Consider the following 24,340-nt stretch of genomic DNA (forward strand, 5'->3'; position numbering starts at 1 on the left):
GACTTTTCTCTTCCTACTATAACCACACATGTACCTAGACAATATGAGTAGGACTCTTCCATTGAGGGTGCTGCACCTGCTCGAGAATCTTTCTATAATCCATCCCCACACCTATAAATGATGATTAAGATATAGACGTTGCATTCTTTTAGGAAAAGAGATAAAGGATATATATTGGGTCATCTTGTATGTGGCCAACCACTTCAGAGATATTCTTTGGATTAGGAAAAAAAAGCTACCTAATGTATTCCAGAATATATTGTCTTTTTAACTTTTCTGAATATATCCATACTAGAATTATATGAATCATCCGTTTCAGCAAAAAAAAAAAAAAAAAAAATATATGAAAAAAATTTGAAAAAGGTTAACATCAAATATACTAGAATTATATGAATCATCCGTTTCAGCAAAAAAAAAAAAAAAAATATATATATGAAAAAAATTTGAAAAAGGTTAACATCAAATAGGATTTACGGGCCTGCCCAAATGCAAGTGCCATTAAACTCCAAGATGGGGATAAAAAGCAAAATAAAAAGGAGAAATAAATCAGAGGGGTGAACCCCAAACAAGGGGCAAGAGAATCATTCAATGACACAACAACTCTTTCAAGTACCAAACTCCACATTATAAAAATCAAATGCAACCAATTGCTTCCCGCAAGCCACCCTATAGTACAAACCAGCAATTGCTCTATCAGGACCCTTGAATTCTTCTATTTCCAAATTCCACAGAAAATAAGGTATGTTTCTCCAAATTCAGTAGAATATTTTTTTGTCCATAAATATAAGCGGTTCAATACTTCAAAGACACATAAAAATGAGACCTATATGTGAAGGAAAAATGCAATGTTGAGGTAAAAAGACATCTTGCTTCTACGCACCATAGAACATAAATTTGAATCAAACATACAGCCCTTTATCATTATCTGGTGATTTATAATACTTCGAAATTCTCCCAAAAAGAAAAAGCAGTCCCAGAAAAACTTAAAATCCAAAAGGCACATGACTAAAACTTCATCTGAGTGCAACATAAACCCTGTTACATGCAATAGGGCAAAAGGTTATATAGGGATTTGATCTTCACGCTATAAAGAAGTGAGTAATCCTCCTTGACCACTCAAATAGTGGACTAAAAGAAATCTCTTGTTAATTCCAACATAATTCAAGTTCCTTTTGAAGTTCCAAACCCAGCCTAGATAACCCCTCAATTCCCAGAATCCTCCTCCCATAATAGAATTCCACACCTTTGTTCCGGATACAGTGACAACAATAACAGAAGGAAATAAAAGTACATTAACAACCCGTAATCTCCAAGCTAGACATCCTTGGAAACTTCAACCTGAGCCAAGAGCCCAGTGCAACTCTCATGAAGTCTTTTATGTGCACTCACTTTACTGCGATGTAAATTAATGCACAACTACAACCCTCAAAAATACCCTGAAGAAACCATGTTTTGGCTATCTGATTCACTGCCAATCCTGCAACCCAGCCATGGGGCCCTTCACACCTTACTGCAATCCCTCAGGCGGCTCAACCCTGCTTCTTCTAATGTCTGAGATGGCTGTGAATTGTTTTAACATTTTCCTTATATCCAACAACCTAACACACAACATATATCTTCAAATGTGATATTGTTTAAATTATTCTGAAGGAACAGAAACAATCAGCTTCCCCTACTACAAAATGAAGCAATATTATATCGCTGATGAAACGCCTCGCACCTAACCCTCATTTCATTGAAACAAATAAGCTGACCGTGCAAACAACATCCCTCCAGACAGAGCTTTGCTGCAAGAGGCAATCACAAAAAACCATATCGAACCCTTAGCCACAAATAACACAAACAACCAATACAGAAATATTTTATTTCTTTATTTAAAGACATAAAGTTATATCACGTATTTTACAAAAATTATAAAAGTGACAGCATATACATAATTACTTTACAACTGACAATGACTCAAAAGGCAATTCAAAGAAAACTTATAGCATAATATAATAGAACTCAACTAACCATTCAAGTACATTTTTTTTAAAAAAAAAACTTGTGGCTTAGTTGTCTAAATTATAATCTTAATCGTGAACTCACAGACACACATGCACAAACCCTAATACAGGGAAAAAAATGCTCTCTCTCTCTCTCTGTTCTATGTAATAATTGAAAAGCAAAGAAATTTATATACCTCCAGAGCTGCACTAAACTTTTCAAGATACAATGCAAAGGAAAAACTTCTAAAACAGAACCTGAGAAATATTTCGCTTCATATTCACAACATCAGGCACGTATACAAACATATCATATTATTTCAGAATTCATATGAGATTTTCTGTCATCCACTTCGCAGCGTACGATGAAATTAGCAGCAACCATTCTTTATAAAGCACATCAACTACATTTAACATGCTGTGTTTGAATGCCGAACAGCTAGCTAGGGAGTGGATAGATTGAACCACTGGTAAACACCACCAAAACTACAACCACTGGGTTGACATTCCCATGATCACTGGTATGAATTGCAGAAGAACAGAAAAATTAAAGAGAGAGAAGAAAAAGCTCTAATGGTTAACTTTATTTCGCCCTCCCTCATGAAAAAAAGACAACCAGGTATAGTGGGAACATAGACCAAATAACTTAAAACCCCACTTTTGGAGATTGTCTGGCTTGTTAACTGATAACCTACCCTTAACAAACTGATAACCAGCAATCAAATACCCAGATATTAATAAGACTTTTAAATGATAACCATGAACCATGTCAGGATAGAGCATACAAACAGAATGGATGAAATTAAACATAATTTGTCCCCAGAACTTAAGCTTGAATCATGTTTCCAAAATTCATGTAAGACGAGATCCATGGATCCATTAAAGGGAATTAGCAGACTTCAAAAATGAACATCAGTTGTTTCTCCATCAAATACAACCAATACTCTGGAAAAAAAAAGGCATATCACGTGTGTGCTTGAGAGAGTATATATACAACAACAACAGACTTGAAGCCAAACAATACCTGCGGATCACATGTCTAAGAGCGGATCACATGTCTAAGAGCATTTCAAAGATGGAATTATGAGATTGATGTAGTCTCAGTATGGTGACTCTACTGTCGCCTTTGCCTTTTTATTCTCTCAAGGGCACCTAAATGACTGTTGCTCCCATTATCCTCAGCAGCAGCACCTTTATCCTGATCTTCAGCAGCCGTGTGGGCAAGCTCTCCAAATACAGCAGCAGGAACATCCTTTTGGGCTATTTCAACGTTCTCATCCTCAGAGTCACTTTCCTCTGGCAATTCGATATCCTCACTATTTGCAGTAACCTTCCTCCCATCAGGCTGTGACTCTACCCCAGCACTAACAAAGTTCATCACTCTGTCACCATCACTAGCAGGTACCTTAGCAGGTGCAGGAGCCAATTGCCTTTCTAAAGCAGCCATTTCATCTTCTGGAACCCCAGCACGCTTTAGAGTGTCCACAGCTTCTTCTAGATTTAGCTTCTGATCCTTTTGCATCAAGTACTCAGGGAGGATGAAATGTGTCTGCAAGTGGCCAAGAATCAGTATACATACAAGATCCACATAATGTCTGTAAAAAAAGTTTCACTCGAGACAGGTAGGTAATGTAACCCTACCTGGCTGTAGCTTGCTGAGACACTACGGCTGATACGAAGCATTTCTCTAAAGGTATCCTCGTTACCATGTTGTATCTCAAAATCTTTCCATTTTTTCCAGAAATCAGGATCAGACCGTGGATCTGCATACTGTGATGCAAATACATATATGGCACGGGCACGATCAATTTCTCCTAGGCTCCTTTCAAGTTCGGCATATCTCATGCACATTGTTTTCACATCCTTATCAGGGAGACCGGATTCAATGGCTTGCTACAAAATGCATCAAGAAATCTAAGTCAGAAATCAAGCTTATTGTACTATAAACCAAGGAGAAATTTAAAAATTCATGAAAAAAAATGCCATCATGCTATCAGTCCCGGGAAAAAAAAAATCAGAGAATAAACAAATCTATTTGGTCCAAAGTATCTCTTAAAAACATTAGGAATTTAGACAAAACTAGAATAGCCAAACCAGCATGAAGAACATTTAAGAAGATTCACGAGTAACCTTTTTTTATCTACATTATACGTCTTATAGACTACTCTTTTCATTAAAACTGCAGTCACTACATATCAGCATGGACTCTTTAAGCTCATGGTAGAAGAAAACTAACCTCATATATCTCCCTTGTTCTTGGAACACCAAAAAATGCAGCAGCTCGAGCAATGTAAATTTCATACATGTTCAATTTTTCACTATTAGGGACGGCCTTCACTGCTTGATCATAAACTTTCATTGCACGCTTTGCAAGCCCATAATCTTCCTCCAGTTTAGCATATTGCAGATATAGGGGTTTCACATCTTCTGAAGGTGCCTGATGAAAGGTAACAAACAAAGTCACAAGTCAGCCTCGAGATACTAGTAATATATGCTAGATAGCCAACACAGTATTCCAAAAGCAGAATAGTTATGCATGCATGCACACACATACACGCACATGCAGTCACACACATACAAGCCTTTGAAGTGACTGGACATGACTATAAGCCACAGTGATCAATGAATTATACCAAATGACAAATAAATGCATGTGGACATATATATTGTCAAACAACTATCTTTTTTTTTAAATTCAATGTAGGAGACAAAGAGAACTATCAAATACCATATCATGTTAGCAAGAAAACTAAATCCAAAAAATGCAAGGGGGGAAACCAACTAGATACTTCCTAACTCCCCAAATCTCCATCCTTTTTTTAAAAGGCATGCGTAAGACAAGAATATTGGTCACAAGAATATTTCCCAAGTTAAAGAATGGAATGCTCTTGGAACAGCTTCCCTACACCATCAGAAAACAGAACAGATTATGAGCAAATAAGTAAATAAATGAAATTCTCGCAGCACAAATATCAAAGTGAAAGGTACATAAAGCAAACAGAAAAGTTAGACCAGAAGAAAATATTTTTGTCAAAAAAATTTTAATCACTTCAAAAAATTAGCCATTTGATTTTGTTAAGCATTCGCCTATGAAGAAACAATATTATCAATTGCATCAGCCATGTATAAAATTCGATAATTCGCAGGTGATGTGAGTTCGCTAAACCAGACATGTCGATATTTTTAGACAATTAAGTCAAAAACATGATCACATATGCAAGCAAAAAGGTAGAACTGCATTCATGCACACACACAAAAACCTTCACGCAAAGACAAACACAAAGTATGGGACTGAACAGTCAAGTACCTTTTCAACTGCATGCTCAAATAGTTCCCTTGCCCGTTCTAGCTTGGTTTTTCCATATCTTTTCACAAATTTGGAGAGGTAAGTGACCCATATATCTCTAACATGCGGGTATTTAAAAATCTTTACACCTCTTTCATACACCTTAAATGCATCCTCAAAGTATTTGTGCTCCTAAAAAAAGCCAAAATAGAATCAGAAAAGGTTCAGCAGCAAATAAGTTCATCATCTATCAAAAATAAAAAATGCCACATTAGCTGAATGTTATTCAAGTGGTTCACCTCAAGAAGAAAAGCATAGTTAAGGATGATTTGTGGGGTAGCTATTCTCAAATCAAGTATTCTCTCATAAACAGCACGAGTGGATTCTAACATTCCTAAGCTCTCCTCCAAATCCACATAAAAGCTCCACAGCCTCAAAGATTTATGCAACTTTATCTGCACCGGCTCATTCCCATCAGCAGCAACTGCAAAAAGTATGCATATTAGAAACAGAGATAATTCCAAAAGTTTCCTTCATCATCATATGATATGTCTTGGTCCATGTAGAAATTATGAGCAGCTTCCATTGCTGCAAGCAGTCAATATACATGCATATCTCCTATGAAATTAGGAGATTATTCCAATACCAAATAGAAATAAATTAATAGCCTAATTTCAGAATTAAATTTCAAAAACATGTTTAACTCTTTTGCATTTATTTATTCCAGAAACATCTGTATATGTATTCTTATGTGTCTGTATTAATTGTAACCAAAATACCAAAACACTTGGGAGCAAATGTCCATTGCTTCAATGACCCCATAAGTTGAGACAATGCTTGTTTGTAAAGCTAAGATATCCTTTTGCCTTTAGAAAAGGAGTTAAGGGAAGTGTTTTTTTTTTGTGGGGGGCGGGGGGGGATGGACCACCCCACAGATACAATTAAAGCACCCAAATCAGACAGCATGCAGGACGAGCTCATGCAGGCCGAGCTCAGAAGACCGAGCTCATGCAGACCGAGCCGAGCCCAGGAGGCCGAGCTCGTCGTCCACATGCTGCGGCCATGCCCTGCAACAGCCTCACCGCACCATGCTTTGCTTGCCAGCCACGCCACGACATATCAACCAGGGACCATACCCTGCTACGACTGTCAACAATTAAATGCACACGATTTCTACGGACCTCCAGCCAGCTCAAAATCTCAGGCCACCCACGGCAACTCGTTGACTCACTCAACTCTATCCAATCACCCACGGCAACTCATTAATTCACACGATCACGCCCAATCATGACGGTAACTCATTAATTCACTCAGTCACATCACAGGTAACCTTGTATCCCTCCTATAAAAATGGGAACTCCTTCCTCTTTAAAGGGGAATGGGACTTGAGACTCTCAGACCTTGCATGCAACATCTCTCTCTTTCTCCACGAAAGCCCCCCTCTGACTTAAGCATCGGAGGGCCGGCGCCGGAAACCTCGGCCACCGGCTTTTTGCAGGTCCCCCGGAGGACGCAGCCTGCCGACGCGCCACCCGCCGGAGCTCCCCTTTCTCAGCCAGTGGTCACCCCCGGATCCAATTTCCGGCGACAATTGGCGCTAGAGGAAGGGCCCGAGTCGTAACCATGAAGCTGAGAAGTAAAGGAGCCTCTAATGCCTCCCGACATCGCGCACCAAGTCCTGGACACTCAGTCCAGAACCCACCACCAAGGCCTCCAGCGGATCCAGTCCCTCAAGCCCAACCAGAGCAGTTCATCCTACTTGTCCAACAAGTCCAAGCACTCACTGCGGCCGTTCAAGGCCTACAGCAAGTAGAAGACCAGCCTCTACCCCCTCCTCATGAGCATGAGTCCTCAGGACGCCGCTCGCGACGTCATTTTTCTGTAAAGCATCGCCACCACCGAAGCTTTCACCGAGCTCGACCCCCAAGCCGAGAGGGCTTGTCGCGCATCCATAATCCTGAGAGCTCGCGCCGAAGCCTGACGTCTCGAGTACGGGAGCACCCATCTGAGGCAGGGTCTGCCCCATGCCAAGCTGCAACAGGAGCCCCACCCAAGCTCGACAGAAAAGTCGAGGACTTGGAGTGGCAGATACAGATGCTTCGATACCGAGGTCCGAAGCGAGACGCCGACCTTGACTTTACAGCAGAGTCTCCATTCCCTCAATGGATCATGGATGAGTCAATCCCCCAGAGGTTCAAGATGCCACAGATTGAGCCATATGATGGCTCATCCGATCCTCTGGATCATTTGGAGAGCTACAAGGTCCTTATGACACTTCAAGGAGCCACAAACACTCTACTCTGCAAAGCCTTCCCAGCGACTCTCTGCAAGGCAGCTCGTCTTTAGTTCTCCGGACTAAAACCCAGCTCGATTCTCACCTTTGAATAGCTGGGCAGGCAGCTCGCCACCTATTTTGCCGCTAGCCGATGTCAGCGCCGGACCTCAGACTCCCTCTTCGCCATCAAGCAAAAGAAGGGAGAATCCTTAAAAGACTACATCAGTCGCTTTACCTCGGCCACATGGGAGGTTCGCGATCTCGACTAGTCAATCGCCATGTCGGCATTGAAGGCTGGAGCTTGGTCCTACAAATTTCTCTTCTCCATCGAGAAGAGCTTCCCTGCCGACTTTGTTGAAATGTTGGCCCGAGCTCACAAGTACGCCAAGGCTGAGGAAGCCATGGCCTCTCAGCAGGAGGCAGCCGAACGACCTGCCAAGATGCAGAAGACGCGCCACGAGGAGCGCTCCCAACCAAGCAGCAGATTCCCCTGGCATGAGAAAGAGCCTCCTTGGCCCAAGAGCCTAGCTCACTCAAGGTCTCTCCTCCAAAAGTTTCAGACATACACTCCCCTCACATCCACCCGAGCAGAAATCCTCATGGAGATTGAGGGTCAGGGCTACCTCCGACCTCCACTGAGGATGCGACTGACAGAGTAGCGGAAGCACTCGAAAAAGTACAGCCACTTCCACCGAGATCGCGGCCATGATACGAAGGATTGCTACGAGCTCCGTGACGAGATCGAGGCACTTGTCCGCCGAGGTCGGTTGAGTTGTTTTGTCAGTGATCATGCCTACAGGAGAGAGCCTGAGGAACAAAACCCAGTGCCGCGTGAGGAGCAGAACGACAACTGACCTCTCGTGGGCATCAACAATATCATCAGAGGGCGGGCGAGTAGAGGCACCTGAAGCATCGAGCTCGGAAGAAGAAGCTTTCTCAAAGCATCCGTGCACTGCGAAAGTCATCTCCTTTTCCGATGAAGACCAAAAGGGTGTTGAGCTCTCTTTATGACGCCGTTGTAGCTACTTCCTTCATCATTGCAAGGCTTTAAAAAGGATTTTAGTACATAATGAAAGCTCGGCTGACACTTTATTTTGTAATGCCTTTCAAAGGATGAGCGCTCCTCTGGCTAGATTCACAGGAGATTCCACCCTAAGAAAGTACTATGAAGTTAAATTCTCTCCTGGTCCAGATCAGCTCGGCCTACAACGCAACTCTTGGCCAACCAAGGGAACAACGAGATCGGATCCAGCCTATCCAAAGAAAATGCTCTTGGGTAGCCATGGATCCCGCATAATCATAGCTCCTCAACCTCGAGGGGTAGCGGCGCGGCCCAGAGTTCAACGCGTGCCGCCTAACGGCCTCCAAACGACTCCCAGCCGGTGATGAGTCAAGTCCTGAGGGACCTCGAAGCTCGGGAGCCATCAAAATATCTTCAAAAGGTACAGGACGCCACTTTGGCCTTAAATAATTTCAATATTTTACCTATCTCCAGGTCGGAGAATCCAAAAGACGACCTACGGGTATCTCTATCTCCAACGTCGCCCCGCTCCAAATAAGGGCGCACGATCGCCAACGGACGAAGTCTGTCTCCTGTATATGTCTCCAATGATGCCCCGACCAAGCTCGGGATAACCGACCAAGCTCGGATGCCCAACCAAGCTCGAGATAACCGACCAAGCTCGGATGCCCGACCAAGCTCGGATGCCCCGACCAAGCTCGGGACGCCACTTCGACGACAATCCGACGCCATTTCGACGACATTCGACGCCATTTCGACGACATTCGACGCCATTCGACGATATTCGATGCCATTTCGACGACATTCGACGCCATTTCGACGACATTCGATGTCATTTTGACGATATTCGACGCCTTCTACGACAACACCCCCCGATCTGAGTGAGGGCACCCTGCTGAGTTGACCACAAGCCAAAGAAGGCCGCTGAAGTCGATCTCGGAGCAAAGTCGCTTACCTCGGCTTGGACAGCTCGGCTTAAGGTCGTTAGCTCCGACTGCACGAGAGGTACACCCTACTTAGCACATACATCTCCATAGACATTTGGCTATATTACAGGACGATCGACGACTGGACTACTTTCTTCGTCTGAGCCAAAAAGCAGCTCGAACTCGAAAGTCGGAGGATAGTGTTGGGGAAAAAATGGACCACCCCACAGATATAATTAAAGCACCCAAATTCAACAGCATGCAGGCCGAGCTCATGCAGGCCGACCTCAGAAGACCGAGCTCATGCAGGCCGAGCTCAGAAGACCGAGCTCATGCAGACCGAGCTCATGTAGACCGAGCTCAGAAGATCGAGCTCATGCAGACCGAGCCGAGCCCAGGATGCCGAGCTCGTCGTCCACATGCTGCGGCCATGCCCTGCAGCAGCCTCACCGCACCATGCTTTGCTTGCCGGCCACGCCACGACATATCAACCAGGGACCATACCCTGCTACAACTGTCAACAATTAAATGCGCACGATCTCCACGGACCTCCAGCCAGCCCAAAATCTCAGGCCACCCACGGCAACTCGTTAACTCACTCAATTCCGTCCAGTCACCCACGGCAACTCATTAATTCACACGATCACGCCCAATCATGACGGTAACTCATTAATTCGCCCAGTCACATCACAGGTAACCTTGTATCCCTCCTATAAAAAGAGGAACTCCTTCCTCTTTAAAGGGGACTAGGACTTGAGACTCTCAGACCTTGCATGCAACATCTCTCTCTTTCTCCACGAAAGCCCATCTCTGACTTAAGCATCGGAGGGTCGGCACCGGAAATCCCGGCCACCGGCTTTTTGCAGGTCCCCCGGAGGACGTAGCCCGCCAACGCGCCACCCGCCAGAGCTCCCCTTTCTCAGCCAGTGGTCACCCCCGGGTCCAGTTTCCAACAACAGGAAGAAAATGAGATGAGATCAAGAATTGAAGTGCAGGTTTGTCTGCCACAAGATCAAAAAGCAACATACACAAACCAACATGTGAATGACATGAACCCTGAGTATCATACTATCATGTACCATTCATATGAGCCCATCTGCCACCAGGCTACAATCCAGATTTGCATGGCCCAAATAGCCAGCTAGATGGTGTCCAATTCTTATACATCACCAGACAACTTGAACTCAATGATCAAAGCCAGTTCTACACAAAACTTGTCTCTCCCCAAAACACAATTTCCAACCTAATTTCTTCGCTCAAGTCGCATCAACTATATTTGACTTAAGGCAGTAAAATGTAAACCCAAAGGAAAAAAGTATCAAAATGATGGAGTTTATTTTCTTACAAAATAAGTTTTTTAAGTCCCCAGATCAAGCACCAACTCTTTATAGGCATGGACTCGACATGATACGGAATTAAAAGGAACAGAACAACTTGAATCATACCAAAACTGAAATCATTAAACAGAATGAATTACCTCTCCGCTTGACCTCGACAGAGGGCTCTGCAGTCGCCCGCCTCATAAGTTCCAGTGCCTTCTTAAAGTTCTTGTGCCTCAGCTCCATTTCTGCCCATTCACACCACACACTAGCCAGATTATCAACTGTCTTGTAATTGACTTGTACAGCCTTCTCGAATATCTTTGTAGCATTCTCGAGATCATTGTGGCTCTCATACAGCTTTGCAAAAGCAACCCACAAAGTGTGGGGTTTCCCCACCGCTTTCATGGGATCCACAGTTCTCACTGCTTCTGTATAAGTCAACACTTGCCTTGCAGGATTGCCCTCGAAAAGCTTTACTCGGCTGCATTGGCATAAGGTCCAATTATTCAAGAAAGGTTTAGTATTATTTTAGGATCATCAGAAATATTTACCAAAATAGAGTGGAAGAAAAGTACATTTTTGTGAATTCAAAGCAGGGTTTCTTAATAAAATTTTGAGCAAGAAATTTAATACTAAATGGGTTTAGGAAAAAAATGATTCAAAGGAGGGCAGACATAGTTGTCCGAGGGCTTACTTGTGCCACTCCTTCACATTGTGAGGATTCTGCCTCAAGATCACGCTGTTGAGGAGCTCCGGCCTCCTTTCCAAGAGGTTCTCGTACCTAGCCAACCTGAGATCCACATCGTCATCGTCATTCAACCAGAAGCCATGAAGGAATTTCTTCGTAAGCTTCGTGACGCCATCTTTGCCGTTCTCCTCGTCCGGGTCTCCCTCGTCATCCGAGACCTCGACCGTCTCGAGCTTTGCAGAGAGCGCGCTCTGCTCGAACTGGGCATAGGACTCGAAGATGACGCTGAAATCCCTCACAGTAGTTACGGTGGTGAGGCCCTCCTCGAAGATATCACGGGCCTTCTCGTAGAGCCCCCGGCGGACGTAGTAATCGGCGAGGGACGTCCAGAGGCGGCCGACCTCATCGGTGAAGCGCCGGATGCCGCCACGGATGATGGCATCGACCTTGAGGCCGGAGACCTCGGTGGCGTGGCGGGTGAGGAGGTCGCAGAGCTCGAGCCAGAGCTGGTGGCGAGTCTTGCCCTTGATGGAGTGGAAGGAGTCGTCGTTAAGGACGGAGGCCAACCGCTCGGCGGCCTCCTGCCAGCGTTGGGAGGTGATGAGGAAGTCGATAAAGTCCTCGATGTGGGAGGGGTCGAAGAGGAGGTAGCGGCGGTAGACGCGGAGGGAGGTCTCGACGGGGACGCCGGGGAGGGAGACGAGGGCGAGGTAGGGAGCCCAGATGCGGTCGTGCTGGGTGACGGGGAGGGCGCGGAGGGCGCGGTCGAAGGTCCGGCGGGCGCGGGTGAGGAGGCGCTGCTCGGTGAGGGAGGTCAAGTACATGATCCAGATGCGGGGCATCTTGTGCATGGTGACGAGGGCGCGCTCGAAGGTGTTGTTGAGGGACTCGTAGGCCGGCTGGGAGATGGGGAGGGAGCGGACGAGGTCGAGGCGCTCGCGGAGGTAGGCGTGCCAGAGCTTGTAGGACCCCGGGAGGGCCTTGAGGGCGCGCTCGTAGATCACCGACCGTTTCTTGAAGGGGGCGTCGGCGCGGGCCACCAGGTAGCGCCACCACAGCTTCAGGCTGAAGGGGTTGCGGAGGATCTCCTCCTCGTAGACGAGGTCGTCCTCGCTCGGGTAGAGGTCCGGCGAGATCCCCGCCCCCAACGCCGGCATCGTCGCCGCCGTCGCCATCAGTGAGAAAACCTAGGGGATGGACGGTAGGGATGGGACGTAGAGAAATATATAATAATAATAATAATAATAATAATAATAATAAACAACTCCTAGGGTTTCAGAAAGAGGGGGAGACAGAGCAATCGATTCGTGGACGCCGGCCGCCGGAGGAAGGAAGAGAAAGAAGACAATAGATTAGGGGAAAGACAGAGAGGAGGACAGACGGATCACCGTGTCGGAGAACCGCCGGCGACGGACGGAATCGGAAAGGGATGGACACGGATGGGCTGAGAGGAGGCTGGCGGCGGAGGGACGAGTGACGGACTGGAAGGAGGAAGAGGGCTTCCTCCTGGGCAGAATGGGGGGTTTTCGAGAAAGGAGGGGGAAAGGTGGGCCTCGGGGAGACGGATGATGATGGATGGTTATGATCGAATTAGATTAGATTTGACTGGGGATCTGAAGAGATGTGGAAGATCCATAACGGACGGCTGTGACCTCAGTAAGATCGACATGTTTCAATTGGCGTCCGGAGATGCACGTGATGGGAAGGCTGTTGATAGTGAATTGGAAATGAAGTGGTAATTTATGATAACGACCTAAGTTAACCAGGTTCATGTTTGGCATTCAATTGTAAATTAATCATCCTAATTTGACAATAAATATATGGGATTTAGATTTAGAAATCTGACCCATTTAATCTATTCTAACTCATTTAAGACCCATTAACCCATTTAATTTTGATTACGAGTTGAGCAAAGAAATCAGGTCTAATTTCAAAATTTTAATTTATGTAATAAATATGTTAAGTTGGGATGGACGGATAACCAAGTCAACCTGTTTCCAACCCGACCTCATCCATTTTGCCCCGAACTGCGATTGGAGTGATGAATACACTCATTTTATTTTTCTAATGCACTCTTAATCTCTCTCTCTCTCTCTCTCTCTCTCTCTCTCTCTCTCTCTCTCTCTCTCTCTTCTCCTCCTCCCAATCCAATTATTATTTCTCTCATGAAACAACAAGGCACATTTGGCTTGCTTTTTTTTTAATCAAATGTATATATTCAGCCTTCCAGGTATGGAATGTGGAAGCATTGGTCTAATTTCGGTCACCCTTCTCCAAGTAAAGTCCACAGGCTCTGCTCCCTGCTCCAAAACGATGGGCTTCACGAGCTGCAGCAGCAAGATCTGAATTAGGTGATGGGGCAAAATTAGCATCCGACCAAGAAGCTGTGAAATAGAGAAAGATGTTAAAAAAATGGAGTTAGGCACCAGGGACTGATCTCTCATCGACCATAAAGAAAGTGAAGCTTTATCCCTCTCCAGCTGCTGCCTTAGTGTCTCATTGACCTAGAACATTGTGTTTTACAGTACTAGTATACAGTTTTCTAGTTTTATTTAACATAATAAATTATATACATACCATGTTTTAGATTCTATGCAATTTTAGGTTCAAAGATGCTAGAAAAGAGAGTTTGATTTAGAAGAACAAAGGATTCAAAAGGAAAAAAGAAGATTGTTGGATGGAAATGATGGCCTGATGAAGAAGAGGCTCGATAAGGAAGAAAGAGGATGCAATGCATAATTTCCTTTCGTTCTTTGTTTTTTTTTTTAAATCATGGGACTGACGTCTCTATTAATAAGAGAAGTCCCAGACTTTTAGGTTTTTAGGATAGACACTAGATGAAATATGGTAAAATAAAAAACCCGCCCTATATTTTATTCTTTGGTGCCCATCCCATATGATTTTTACTTGATAGGGTAGTGCATGAGGATATCTTTCCTCCTTAGAGTTTGGTAGGAATTGTTGGAGTATTTCAAAATTTCAGGCCTTTCTTTCTCTCTTGTGTACTTTCTTTAGTCCTACATTGGAAAGAAATGAAACTCAAATGGCCTTTATATAGTCTTTCATCTTTTTAACCTGGTGAAGCAAAGAAAGTAAGTAGCCCACGCGCGCACGAGCTCAATAGAGGCCCAAAGCAAAATTGGCAGATTCGATCCGAAAACGGGTTAACCGGACGTGACGTGCTCGATCATTAGGTGCAGGGAGGGACCCCCCTCCCCCCGCGTGGGCGCGGGAATATGGTGCGTATGCTTAACAGATGGTTGAAAAGAAAAAAAGAGTTATGGCAATGCAGGTTGGAATATGCACATGTGACTCTGTTCGAGAGTAATGTGAAAAAATTGAAAACCACCAGAAGACAAGCAGTAAAATTTGTTGCTGAAGCATTTCGTAGAATGTATTATCTCATGATTTTCTTTTAAACTCCATATGATATTTGCCAATGCAGGATATTAAATTTTGCATACAAATCCAGATGCAAAATCATAATGCAACCATATGAGTTTATTTAGCTAACGACAACTATGTATTGGTGGAGGTATCGGCATCGAAGAGACTTGACTAAGGGCGAGACCTTGAGCTTTGCAAAATTCTTAATGAAGGGGATCCAGCCTTATCAACCAAATCAACATATAGAACCTCCATGACTGTTCTAACTTCGCATTTTGATAAAGCAAAAGACATGAAGCTAGTTCCTATACAAATTTCTATGTAAATTTAACTTGACATGTGCCATTTCCATAGCCTCTCAATTGTTATGTGATCACTGCATATGTGTTTAGACGTGTTTGTATATGGCTCAAGTAATTTTGCCTTGATGCCTGTCGTAGAGTGACCATAGAACTGCTCAGTGCTCTAACATCAATATATATAACTTAAAACTATTTTTTTTTTTTTAAGTATTTGATATATAAAGTAGGAACATATAAATTGTTTGGCCTTAACTATATCTTATGCAGTGTGACCTTGTAAGCAATGTGGAGGTTCCTACATGGAGCTTGTGACTTAAAAACCATGTTAAATGCCGGAACAGGAAATGATGCGATGGAATGCTTAGTGTTGACCTTGTAAACATTTTCTGTATTATGAAGTTAAATTACCAAGCTATTAACTCTTAAGCAACCATAATCCAGAGCCTTGATAACAGGGTTTCACGTGCCATGGATTCAGCAGAAAGATTAAGAGGATGGAAATTGGAAAACAAGCATGAGCTGATAGGGAGGACATTAGAACCGACACATTGGAGCTCAAAATTCAAAATTCAGATTCCATCTTTTACCTCTCTGTATAATAAATTAAATTCACTTGAATGTATCAGATAAGTTCTTAGAAGATTCCATTTGGTTAGTAACTCAAATGCTAAGGTTTGAAAATTTTTATCGAGATGATTTTGAGTTGTTTGAGGATTTACAATGTATCAAGCATGACCAGATCTGCAGCCAGAATACCTAAAACTTTCTGAAGATGACAGCTAAACTGGGCAAAGGCACAAAGCTTAGGGGTTGTCTCACTGCAAGTTCTTTTGTAGATCAGACAAAGCTCTGATAGCAAGTTTATGCAGCAGCAGCATAATTCTTCTACAGCTCAAGCCAGGGTTCGCCATACCAGGCAGAACCAGATGGTACACCCCATACCGGTTCGGTACCGATATCGGATATGGGAGGCATTCCGACATTTGGTACACCGAAAAGAACCCATGCCGTACCGTACTAACAGTGGTAAAGTGGCGCCGATATAGATCCGATACCGAGATGGCGAATCTTGAGTCAAGCAGTTGTTGCAGCTTGGTGGTTTTTTTTTTTTTTGTCTCCTATGGCTTATGATTAGACTGAAGAGACTAAGGCAGACTTGAAGAAGTTGACCTTATCTGGATTTTTCTTGAAAGCTGCACTAGCTGATTTAAACAGACTCTTTAGTTTGCCTACATCCTTTTGACATTTCAGGTGCAAGAGCAGCATCTATTTGTCTTTAAAGTGAAATTAGTCTATGTATCAGATTTGCTCTTTAGTAATATCAAAGCCTAGACTTTATAAGAAACCATTTTTTTGGGAAATTCCCTTTATGGAAGTACTAGCTATGGAATTTTCCATCCATTAAAATTAACAATGAAGAAAGGTATCCTGATGTTCCTCTTCCTGGTTGCATTGGAATTGGTCAAGTAGTTGGACAATCTGCTGGGCAGTAGTAGAGATGCATATCTAGTGTATTGAAACACCTTGAAGAAACGATGATGCACATAGAAGAAAATTTTGAATAAATCACAGTTTGAACACAAAATGTTTACAGAGTGTGGAGCTGTATGTTGCCTAGGATTAAGTTGAAGGCATGAAATTAATCAGGGTTTGTGAAACAAATGAATACTGAAGTAACCATTCTTCAACATTATAGCAGTATGGTTAGGAATATGTACAGCATATTTAGCTTATGGCCATTTATGTCTGTCTTTCTGGTTGATAGCCACTCTTTATACATTTGATATTCTGTGTTTCCTGGTGTCTGGGCCATCTTTCTGGCGCTTGATCAATGGTTGGATGGATCACTTTTGCTAACTACTGAACTCGGTGGAAATTTTATTGGAAACTTTATGCGTTATGTGCAGGGCCCAGAGATGTTGAGTTACTAAAAACATTCATCTTGAATGAGGCAGAGAGAGCAGCACAGATGAGGCTAGAAGCTGATACTTGATACTGCATATGATGAACATTTCTGATGCCTTTGTTTATGCTCTTACCAAAGTAGTGTAGCAGAACTACTTGTTTCATGACAATCAAGCATGATTTTTCACAAACTTATGCTTTTTTTAAAAAAAATCTTTCTTGATAATGGTTAAATCAGTTTGGCTTTCTTTGTAAGATATTGTCTGGAGGGGGGGGGGAGAAAACTGCACAATAACTAGGAAGAGAATTGAGTCCTCTGAATGTGGCATTAATGTATTAATATTTCAGGTTTGATAGGAAGCATTTGCAATTAATATTCCCATTATCAGAGTACCACACTAAGCATTGTCATCTACTATGATGAGGTTTTTGACAAAAAATTTGACCGAACATGACGTTAATGTATTAATATTTCAGGTTTGATAGGAAGCATTTGCGATCAATATCCCTATTAACAGAATACTTCACTATGCATCAGAATCTATAATGATTAGGTTTTTGAACCAAAAAAATAATTTTGATATATCTCACCAACAAAAAATTGAATAGTTTCTTTTTACAATGTATGCACAAATGCAAAGAGTGGTTGCAAAAGAAGGGAGCCTATTCTACTCTAGCTAAACCATACAGGCAGCAATCTTGACCGTTGGCATATATCTTACGAACTGCTTCTGTTTTTCTCCTGAAAGCCCCATTGTGGGAGTCAAGGGAACCTTTTTTTTTTCAAATAAAAAGAAACATATATACTTGTCATATTTACTCTCTATGGCTTGCTTGTTTGAATCATATTTTCTCAGAATTGTTTTGTAACATTTACTCTCTATGGATTGCCTGTTGGATTCTCAACATCATATCTTCTTGTTTACTTCCAATGGCCCTTAGCATCAGCATGTGAACTAGCATATTGTTGTGTTTAGGTACCTTAAAATATTGTGGTTCATATTTTATTGAATGTTCTAACGGCGAGACGCAACTGAACACCCATTTTCAATCGATAGCAGGTGGATGCTCAACAGGTTGTGGTATGTATAATTTGAGCCATTCAAATTGATCTCATGCATGCAGGATATTTTCAGTAGCATGGTGCAGCAGTCAACGCAGTTGTTAGGAGTTCACCTGCATGCTCGCAGCTGAGAGTTTAAAGATCATCATTTTCATTATTATTTGCAACAAAGATGGTGGGATCCGGCATTGTCGCCATGGCTTCTTCAGGTGCACAAAGGATGCTACCACCTGCTGGAATCCTAGGAGCTATCAGCTCTCTGTTCTGGATGCGCAACTTTTGACACATAAAGCTAGCTAACAAGTTAAAAACCCTACTAAACCAATCATCTTTTAACCGAGTCCTACAGAAGCTTAAAACATCCACTGATTCAGTTACAACAATCGTCCAATGACAGTATTTCAGAAAACCAGCCAACAACCAAAGATCCTCTGAACATCACCCAACAATACTGATTATTTAAGCTGGAAAGCCATACTGTTGGGTGGCTCCCTGGGCGCCCCTGATTTCAGTGGATCAATGCAAATCTTGTTATGACATCGGATAGCAAGAATGGATAAACAATCGACAGAGATAAAAACAAAAGCAACAAAGGTTAAGACTTTAATAAGATAGAAAGCATAACCCTGTCATATAGCCAAATTCGCAACAGTAGACCATCCGAGCACCTGTAGCAGGATCAAGAGCAGTCATGGTTGAACTCTTGTTCCATGACCCAACGGGATCGAGCAACATCAAAGGGGTACGGGCATCACTTAAAAATGCTGCCGTCACAGACAAACATAAAAGAAAGAGAGGCGCTTAAAATAGTAAACGTTGTCTCAAAATTACAAATCAGATGTCCAAAATTCTCATACTTAAATAGAAAAGCAAGAGAGCTTCACTGAATTTTAAGGTCTGTTGCAAGGAAAACGATTTGCTATGAGAACTGCCACCTCCGGTCAAGAATCCAGTTTGGCATTCTACTGCTCAAAAGCCACCACCACCATTTTGAGAAAATGGGAGCAGAAAACCGAGATGAAGGCTGCCCCCTCTACCAATACTCTTAAAACAAACATCAAAGCAGTCTAATATTATCATCGCCACAACATCAAAACAGTCTAATATTATCATTGCCAATACCCAGGCACACAATGACACTGTTCACTTCTTCTTGGCAGCTGCCTTGGTGATCTTGGCACCAGTTGGATCCTTCTTCTCCACGCTCTTGATGACACCCACTGCCACTGTCTGGCGCATGTCCCTCACAGCAAATCGACCAAGAGGTGGGTACGCAGAGAAGGTCTCGACAACCATGGGCTTGGTGGGAATCATCTTAACAAAACCCGCATCACCATTTTTCAAAAATTTGGGCTCCTTCTCAAGCTCCTTCCCTGATCGTCTGTCAATCTTGGTGAGGATCTCAGAAAACTTAACAGCAATGTGTGAGGTGTGGCAATCAAGGACAGGGGCATAGCCATTGCCAATCTGTCCAGGATGGTTCATAATGATGACCTGAGAAGTGAAGCTGGCAGCCTCCTTGGCAGGATCATCCTTTGAGTTTGATGCAACATAACCTCTCTTGAGATCCTTGACAGCAACATTCTTCACATTGAAGCCCACATTGTCACCAGGGAGAGCTTCCTGGAGGGCTTCATGGTGCATTTCAACTGACTTGACTTCAGTTGTCAGACCCGAGGGACCAAAAGTAACAACCATACCAGGTTTGAGGGTACCAGTTTCAACTCGTCCAACTGGGACAGTGCCAATACCTCCAATCTTGTAGACATCCTGAAGAGGAAGGCGAAGGGGCTTGTCTGAGGGCCTCTTTGGCTCCTGGATCAGGTCAAGGGCCTCAAGAAGGGTGGGACCCTTGTACCAGTCCAGGTTGGTGGACCTCTCAATCATGTTATCGCCTTCAAACCCAGAGATGGGAACAAAGGGAATCTTCTCAGGATTGTAACCAACCTTCTTCAAGTAGGAAGAAACTTCCTTGACAATTTCATCATACCTAGCCTTCGAGTACTTCGGAGTAGTGGCATCCATCTAGAACAGTGAAGCATCACAAATAAACAAGGGCATATAATCAAAAAACAAAGAGACTTTGATAGGTTACACACTTCAAGGAAGAAATTGCACCAAAAAAATAGACGAAAGAAGTTCAGTGTAAATTAGCATATTGGTAAGAAAAAACCCATGACGAATTTGAACCCAAACCTTCTAATCTGAACATGAATTGCGCATGCATCTAACATATGCTCTGTGAACAAAACAACAACCTCAATTTTTTTATCCTAAAATAAGACAGTAGGGAAATACAAAATAAAATAAACAAAACTAATAAAAAAAATCATGATTCCAATTTCACAGAGCAGACACAATCACCTGAACACGAAAAGACAGTATCCACTCTTAAAACACTTCAAAAGCATGCATAATTGAGTAGGCCATGCAACACAGGATTGGTTAGGAACAAAAACCATGAAAAAAGAGATGACAACAATAAGTCATCGAAGACATCATTTTAAAACCTTTTTCCAACAATGAATGGCAAATGTAGTGTTAACGACAACGAAGACACAGAAGCAGGCAGCAACATTCCTACCTTGTTGCAGCAGCAGATCATCTGCTTGACACCAAGAGTAAAGGCAAGCAATGCATGTTCACGGGTCTGTCCATCCTTTGAGATACCAGCTTCAAAACCACCAGTTGTGGAGTCTATGATAAGGACAGCACAGTCAGCCTGGGAGGTGCCTGTGATCATGTTCTTGATGAAGTCACGATGCCCAGGGGCATCAATGACAGTGCAGTAGTACTTTGTGGTCTCGAACTTCCAGAGAGCAATATCAATTGTGATACCACGTTCTCGCTCGGCCTTCAGCTTGTCAAGAACCCAAGCATACTTGAACGACCTCTTGTTCATTTCAGCTGCTTCCTTTTCGAATCTCTCAATCACACGCTTGTCAATACCACCAAGCTTGTAGATAAGGTGCCCGGTGGTGGTCGACTTGCCAGAATCAACATGGCCAATGACCACAATGTTAATGTGTACCTTTTCCTTTCCCATGATGGCTATGAGAGAGAGAGAAGAAGAGGAGGAAGAAGAAAGAAAGAAAGAAAAAGAAAAAGATCGTGAGGCAAGAATAACAAGAACACAAGATTGTTATATCCAATGAGAGAGGAAAAAAACCTAAGAAAACAAATGCAATAGTAATACAGAGTTCACATTCCAAATTTTAAACTCGTATACTTTAAACAAGTCAAATTACAGGTCCTTGTACAGAGGATAGCTTGTAACAACAAAAATAATTCAAACTAAGATAATATATGGACAGCCACATTGCCCACACAGGATCATCAGGAAGAAATGAACGCGGGGCAGGGAGAAAAATAGAAATAGAAAAAGAAAACCTTGGAGAACATATGAAAAGGCCAGACGAACAACTAGAGCAAAATCTTAATGACCCTATGCAGAAACAAAAAAAGAGAAAACGCGGTAAATGTGCCCATCAAAAATATAGAAGGCCAATCATATATTGCCCTGGTTTGTTCAAAACTAAGAAAATACATAAACAAATTTATAGTAAAATCCACAGCATCTTCCTTTACCATCTAAGAAACCTCAGCCATGATTTACTCCAGAATATGTCACATCTAGAAATACAATGCAATTCTCAAAACAACAGAAGCTATAGTTTACTATAGTTTTAGCTAGACAAAAAGAAAGTTTAAAGTGGAAAAATCCTAAGTTCACTCGTCTTGACATGTATGAGAGTCAAAAATCCAGAGTTAATAAGAAAAAACTCATGACATGAAAACTACCTGGTTTCTAAGTTTGATATATGCATCCAGAACAAATTCATCAAGTCACTTAAAGTGACAACCACTTGCAGCCGAAAGAAGAAGCAAAAAATTACCAAACTTTAAGAACCCTAGTTGTTAAGACGACGCTATGAACTAGGGGAAAATGCATTGCAGTTGGACATCAACAGGTGCGGAAATAACAAACAATATGAAACCTCCTTAACGTGCCAGTGTAATACATACAGCAACAAAGGCAATTTTAGATTTAGAACCTCTTGCAACCAAAAATATAGGCAAGGATTAACCAAATCTCCACTAATGTAATTAATTATACAAGTAACTATAAACTGGAAAAAAAGGTAGACATAAAAATATTTTAAACAAGAAAAATACCAGAATGATATTTCTACAGAAAGTAGTTCAAGTTAATGCAACCACTTAGCACACAAACAAAGGGGATTTTCCTTTTGAAAAAGAAATAACCAGTATCATAGTATCAACAATCTGTATTGCAATTTGAAAAGGTAATTGTATAATATTTTGAATAACCACAATCCTCATCAAGCCCGTTAAGATCAAAATCCTGACGACAGAACAATAAAGTGGTTTGAAGCTATATTATTGTACTACGGAAACAAAGTGATATGACGCCTAACAAAGAGTTGGTAGTTAAATCACGAACAAAAAGTTGAAAAGGATAGTATTACACGTGTACACTTCATTTTTTTATTTTTTTCTTCTTTTAAAGAGCATGTATGAAGGATGAACAGAGTAACTCATTCGCAAAGGAAGATGGACATTGGCCTAGAAAAGAAAGAAAGACAAAAATCACTAAGATATACAAAGAATCAGCACCTTTAATCAACAATAGTACCTCCAAAACATCTTTCAATCAAAGATAAAGAGAATTAAAATTGGAAAGCAAGACATAGCTTGCTATCGGTTCAAAGTAAAAAAGAGATGAATAATCCACGAGATATCCAGATCAAGGCCATGAAGCCAGGACTCGAGCTTCCACATCGATCGCTTTCAACAATTTCATTCAAAACGCAATCAGATCAATATCACAAGAAACTCAGATCACAATATGATTTCCTTGAGACACAGAAACAAACCCTTTTTATTCAAGAAACCCCCACGAAGCAATCTTAGCTAGACAAATCAAAGCAGACAGAGACGAGTCCGAGGAAATTTAGATCAAACACGCAAAACTAATACCTCTGCTGTTAGATCTAATAACATATATCGACAGGTAAGCCAATTTATCATTAGAGCTCAAGTATTCATGCAAGATTTTACATAACCAAAAGTCAATCAAAAAGATCGGCTTTACAGAGAGGCAAGGGGATCTCACCTCGGTCGGCGAAGGGGAGATCGTACCCTCCGGAGAAAGAATTGGGGCGACGAGAACCGAGAGGTGGAGAGGGCTTTCAATGGGAGCACTGCGAGCCTTTTATCCAGGAGGGTCGAAGCTTTCAAGACTTGCTCCGTTAGGGTTTCTCTTCGTGCCGTTGGATTTGGATCGGACGGTGTTACGTATTGCACGCGTCCCACTATTTATTGTGATCGTAAGAATGAAGTGATGCCACGTGTTTTTTAAGGCTGCGTGAGATGAACATGGCGACATCCTGAAAACACCACGTGCGCCCGCGTGGGAACTTCAAGCGTAGGTCGGATTTGGCTTACGTCAATATTTATCATTTTCCAAATCCAAACCCAAACCAATTAATACTCTATATACTCATATCGAATATTGAATTAAAAAAAAGTCTAATTGGGTCGCCTCCATCGATAGATCCAGCCGCAGCCACATCCTATGATCCGCATCCAATCTTTTTGCCAATAAATTATTTTACTAGACTTTTGAATTATTATTACATATTATCTCATGCACCCAAAATAATACTTCAATAACTATGGATGTGAAAAAGAAAATATTGAAAATATAAGTTTTTACAATACTATTAGCCATATTCACATGTGAAACACCCAACCTCTTATTTGCTCCTCAAAAACATATTTTTCCCCTTAATAAGGAAAAGAAAATTGCGGCCTTTTTAAAAAAAAAAAAATTGAGAAGTATTTGACATCCATGCACATTGCCTTTTCCTAAAGAATGATACTAGAGGATCGGTGTAACTCGCATAAACTAATACAATATACGAGACATGATCGAATATTAAGTTATCAAGTCAGCATTAGAGGTTAAAGAAGTTTTTTGTGTTGCACTTAACATGCATTCTAAGCATTTTTTGATGGAATAGACAATATGTAACTCTCGACAATATGCATGGCAAGGACATTCTATCTGCATGTTTGTGGTGGCACAATTAATAGTGCCTAATCTGTGATGCTTCAATGCGTGGTCAGACTGTTGTTTTGGAGGCAATTTGATCA

The 24,340-nt window shown here is 42.2% G+C and overlaps 2 protein-coding genes across 5 annotated transcripts; both read right to left on the reverse strand.

Annotated features, from left to right (window-relative positions):
• Positions 1-1,087: 1,087 nt before the first annotated feature.
• Positions 1,088-13,053, reverse strand: LOC103706735 (Tetratricopeptide repeat (TPR)-like superfamily protein). 4 transcript variants are annotated; one of them, XR_005514574.3, is made up of 8 exons: positions 11,510-12,858; positions 10,971-11,296; positions 5,571-5,755; positions 5,293-5,463; positions 4,222-4,422; positions 3,627-3,878; positions 3,010-3,534; positions 1,088-1,787 (listed from the first exon to the last, which is right to left on the reverse strand). XR_005514574.3 is itself a non-coding variant. In XM_088713820.2 (8 exons), the coding sequence occupies exons 2-8, from the start codon at positions 12,676-12,678 to the stop codon at positions 3,100-3,102; spliced, it is 2,739 nt and encodes a 912-aa protein (XP_088569946.1). In that variant the 5' UTR covers positions 12,679-12,690; positions 12,892-13,053; the 3' UTR covers positions 2,812-3,099. The 4 variants fall into 4 exon arrangements, 2 of the variants coding, with proteins under 2 accessions (XP_088569946.1, XP_088569945.1); XR_005514576.3 differs by lacking the exon at positions 1,088-1,787 and adding an exon at positions 2,812-2,930 and having other exon boundaries at positions 11,510-12,822; XM_088713820.2 differs by lacking the exon at positions 1,088-1,787 and adding an exon at positions 12,892-13,053 and having other exon boundaries at positions 2,812-3,534; positions 11,510-12,690.
• A 5,908-nt stretch (positions 13,054-18,961) lies between these two features.
• On the reverse strand, positions 18,962-23,513 carry LOC103706659 (elongation factor 1-alpha-like). The gene is made up of 3 exons (XM_008790841.6): positions 23,298-23,513; positions 20,745-21,211; positions 18,962-20,185 (listed from the first exon to the last, which is right to left on the reverse strand). Exons 2-3 carry the CDS (start codon positions 21,204-21,206, stop codon positions 19,304-19,306), a joined length of 1,344 nt encoding a protein of 447 aa, XP_008789063.1. The 5' UTR covers positions 21,207-21,211; positions 23,298-23,513; the 3' UTR covers positions 18,962-19,303.
• Between the last annotated feature and the right edge of the window lie 827 nt (positions 23,514-24,340).

This window comes from Phoenix dactylifera, chromosome 17 (assembly GCF_051530095.1).
Source record: "Phoenix dactylifera cultivar Ajwa chromosome 17, Ajwa_hap1_PhDact_Kaust_v1.1, whole genome shotgun sequence".
NCBI lineage: Eukaryota > Viridiplantae > Streptophyta > Magnoliopsida > Arecales > Arecaceae > Phoenix > Phoenix dactylifera.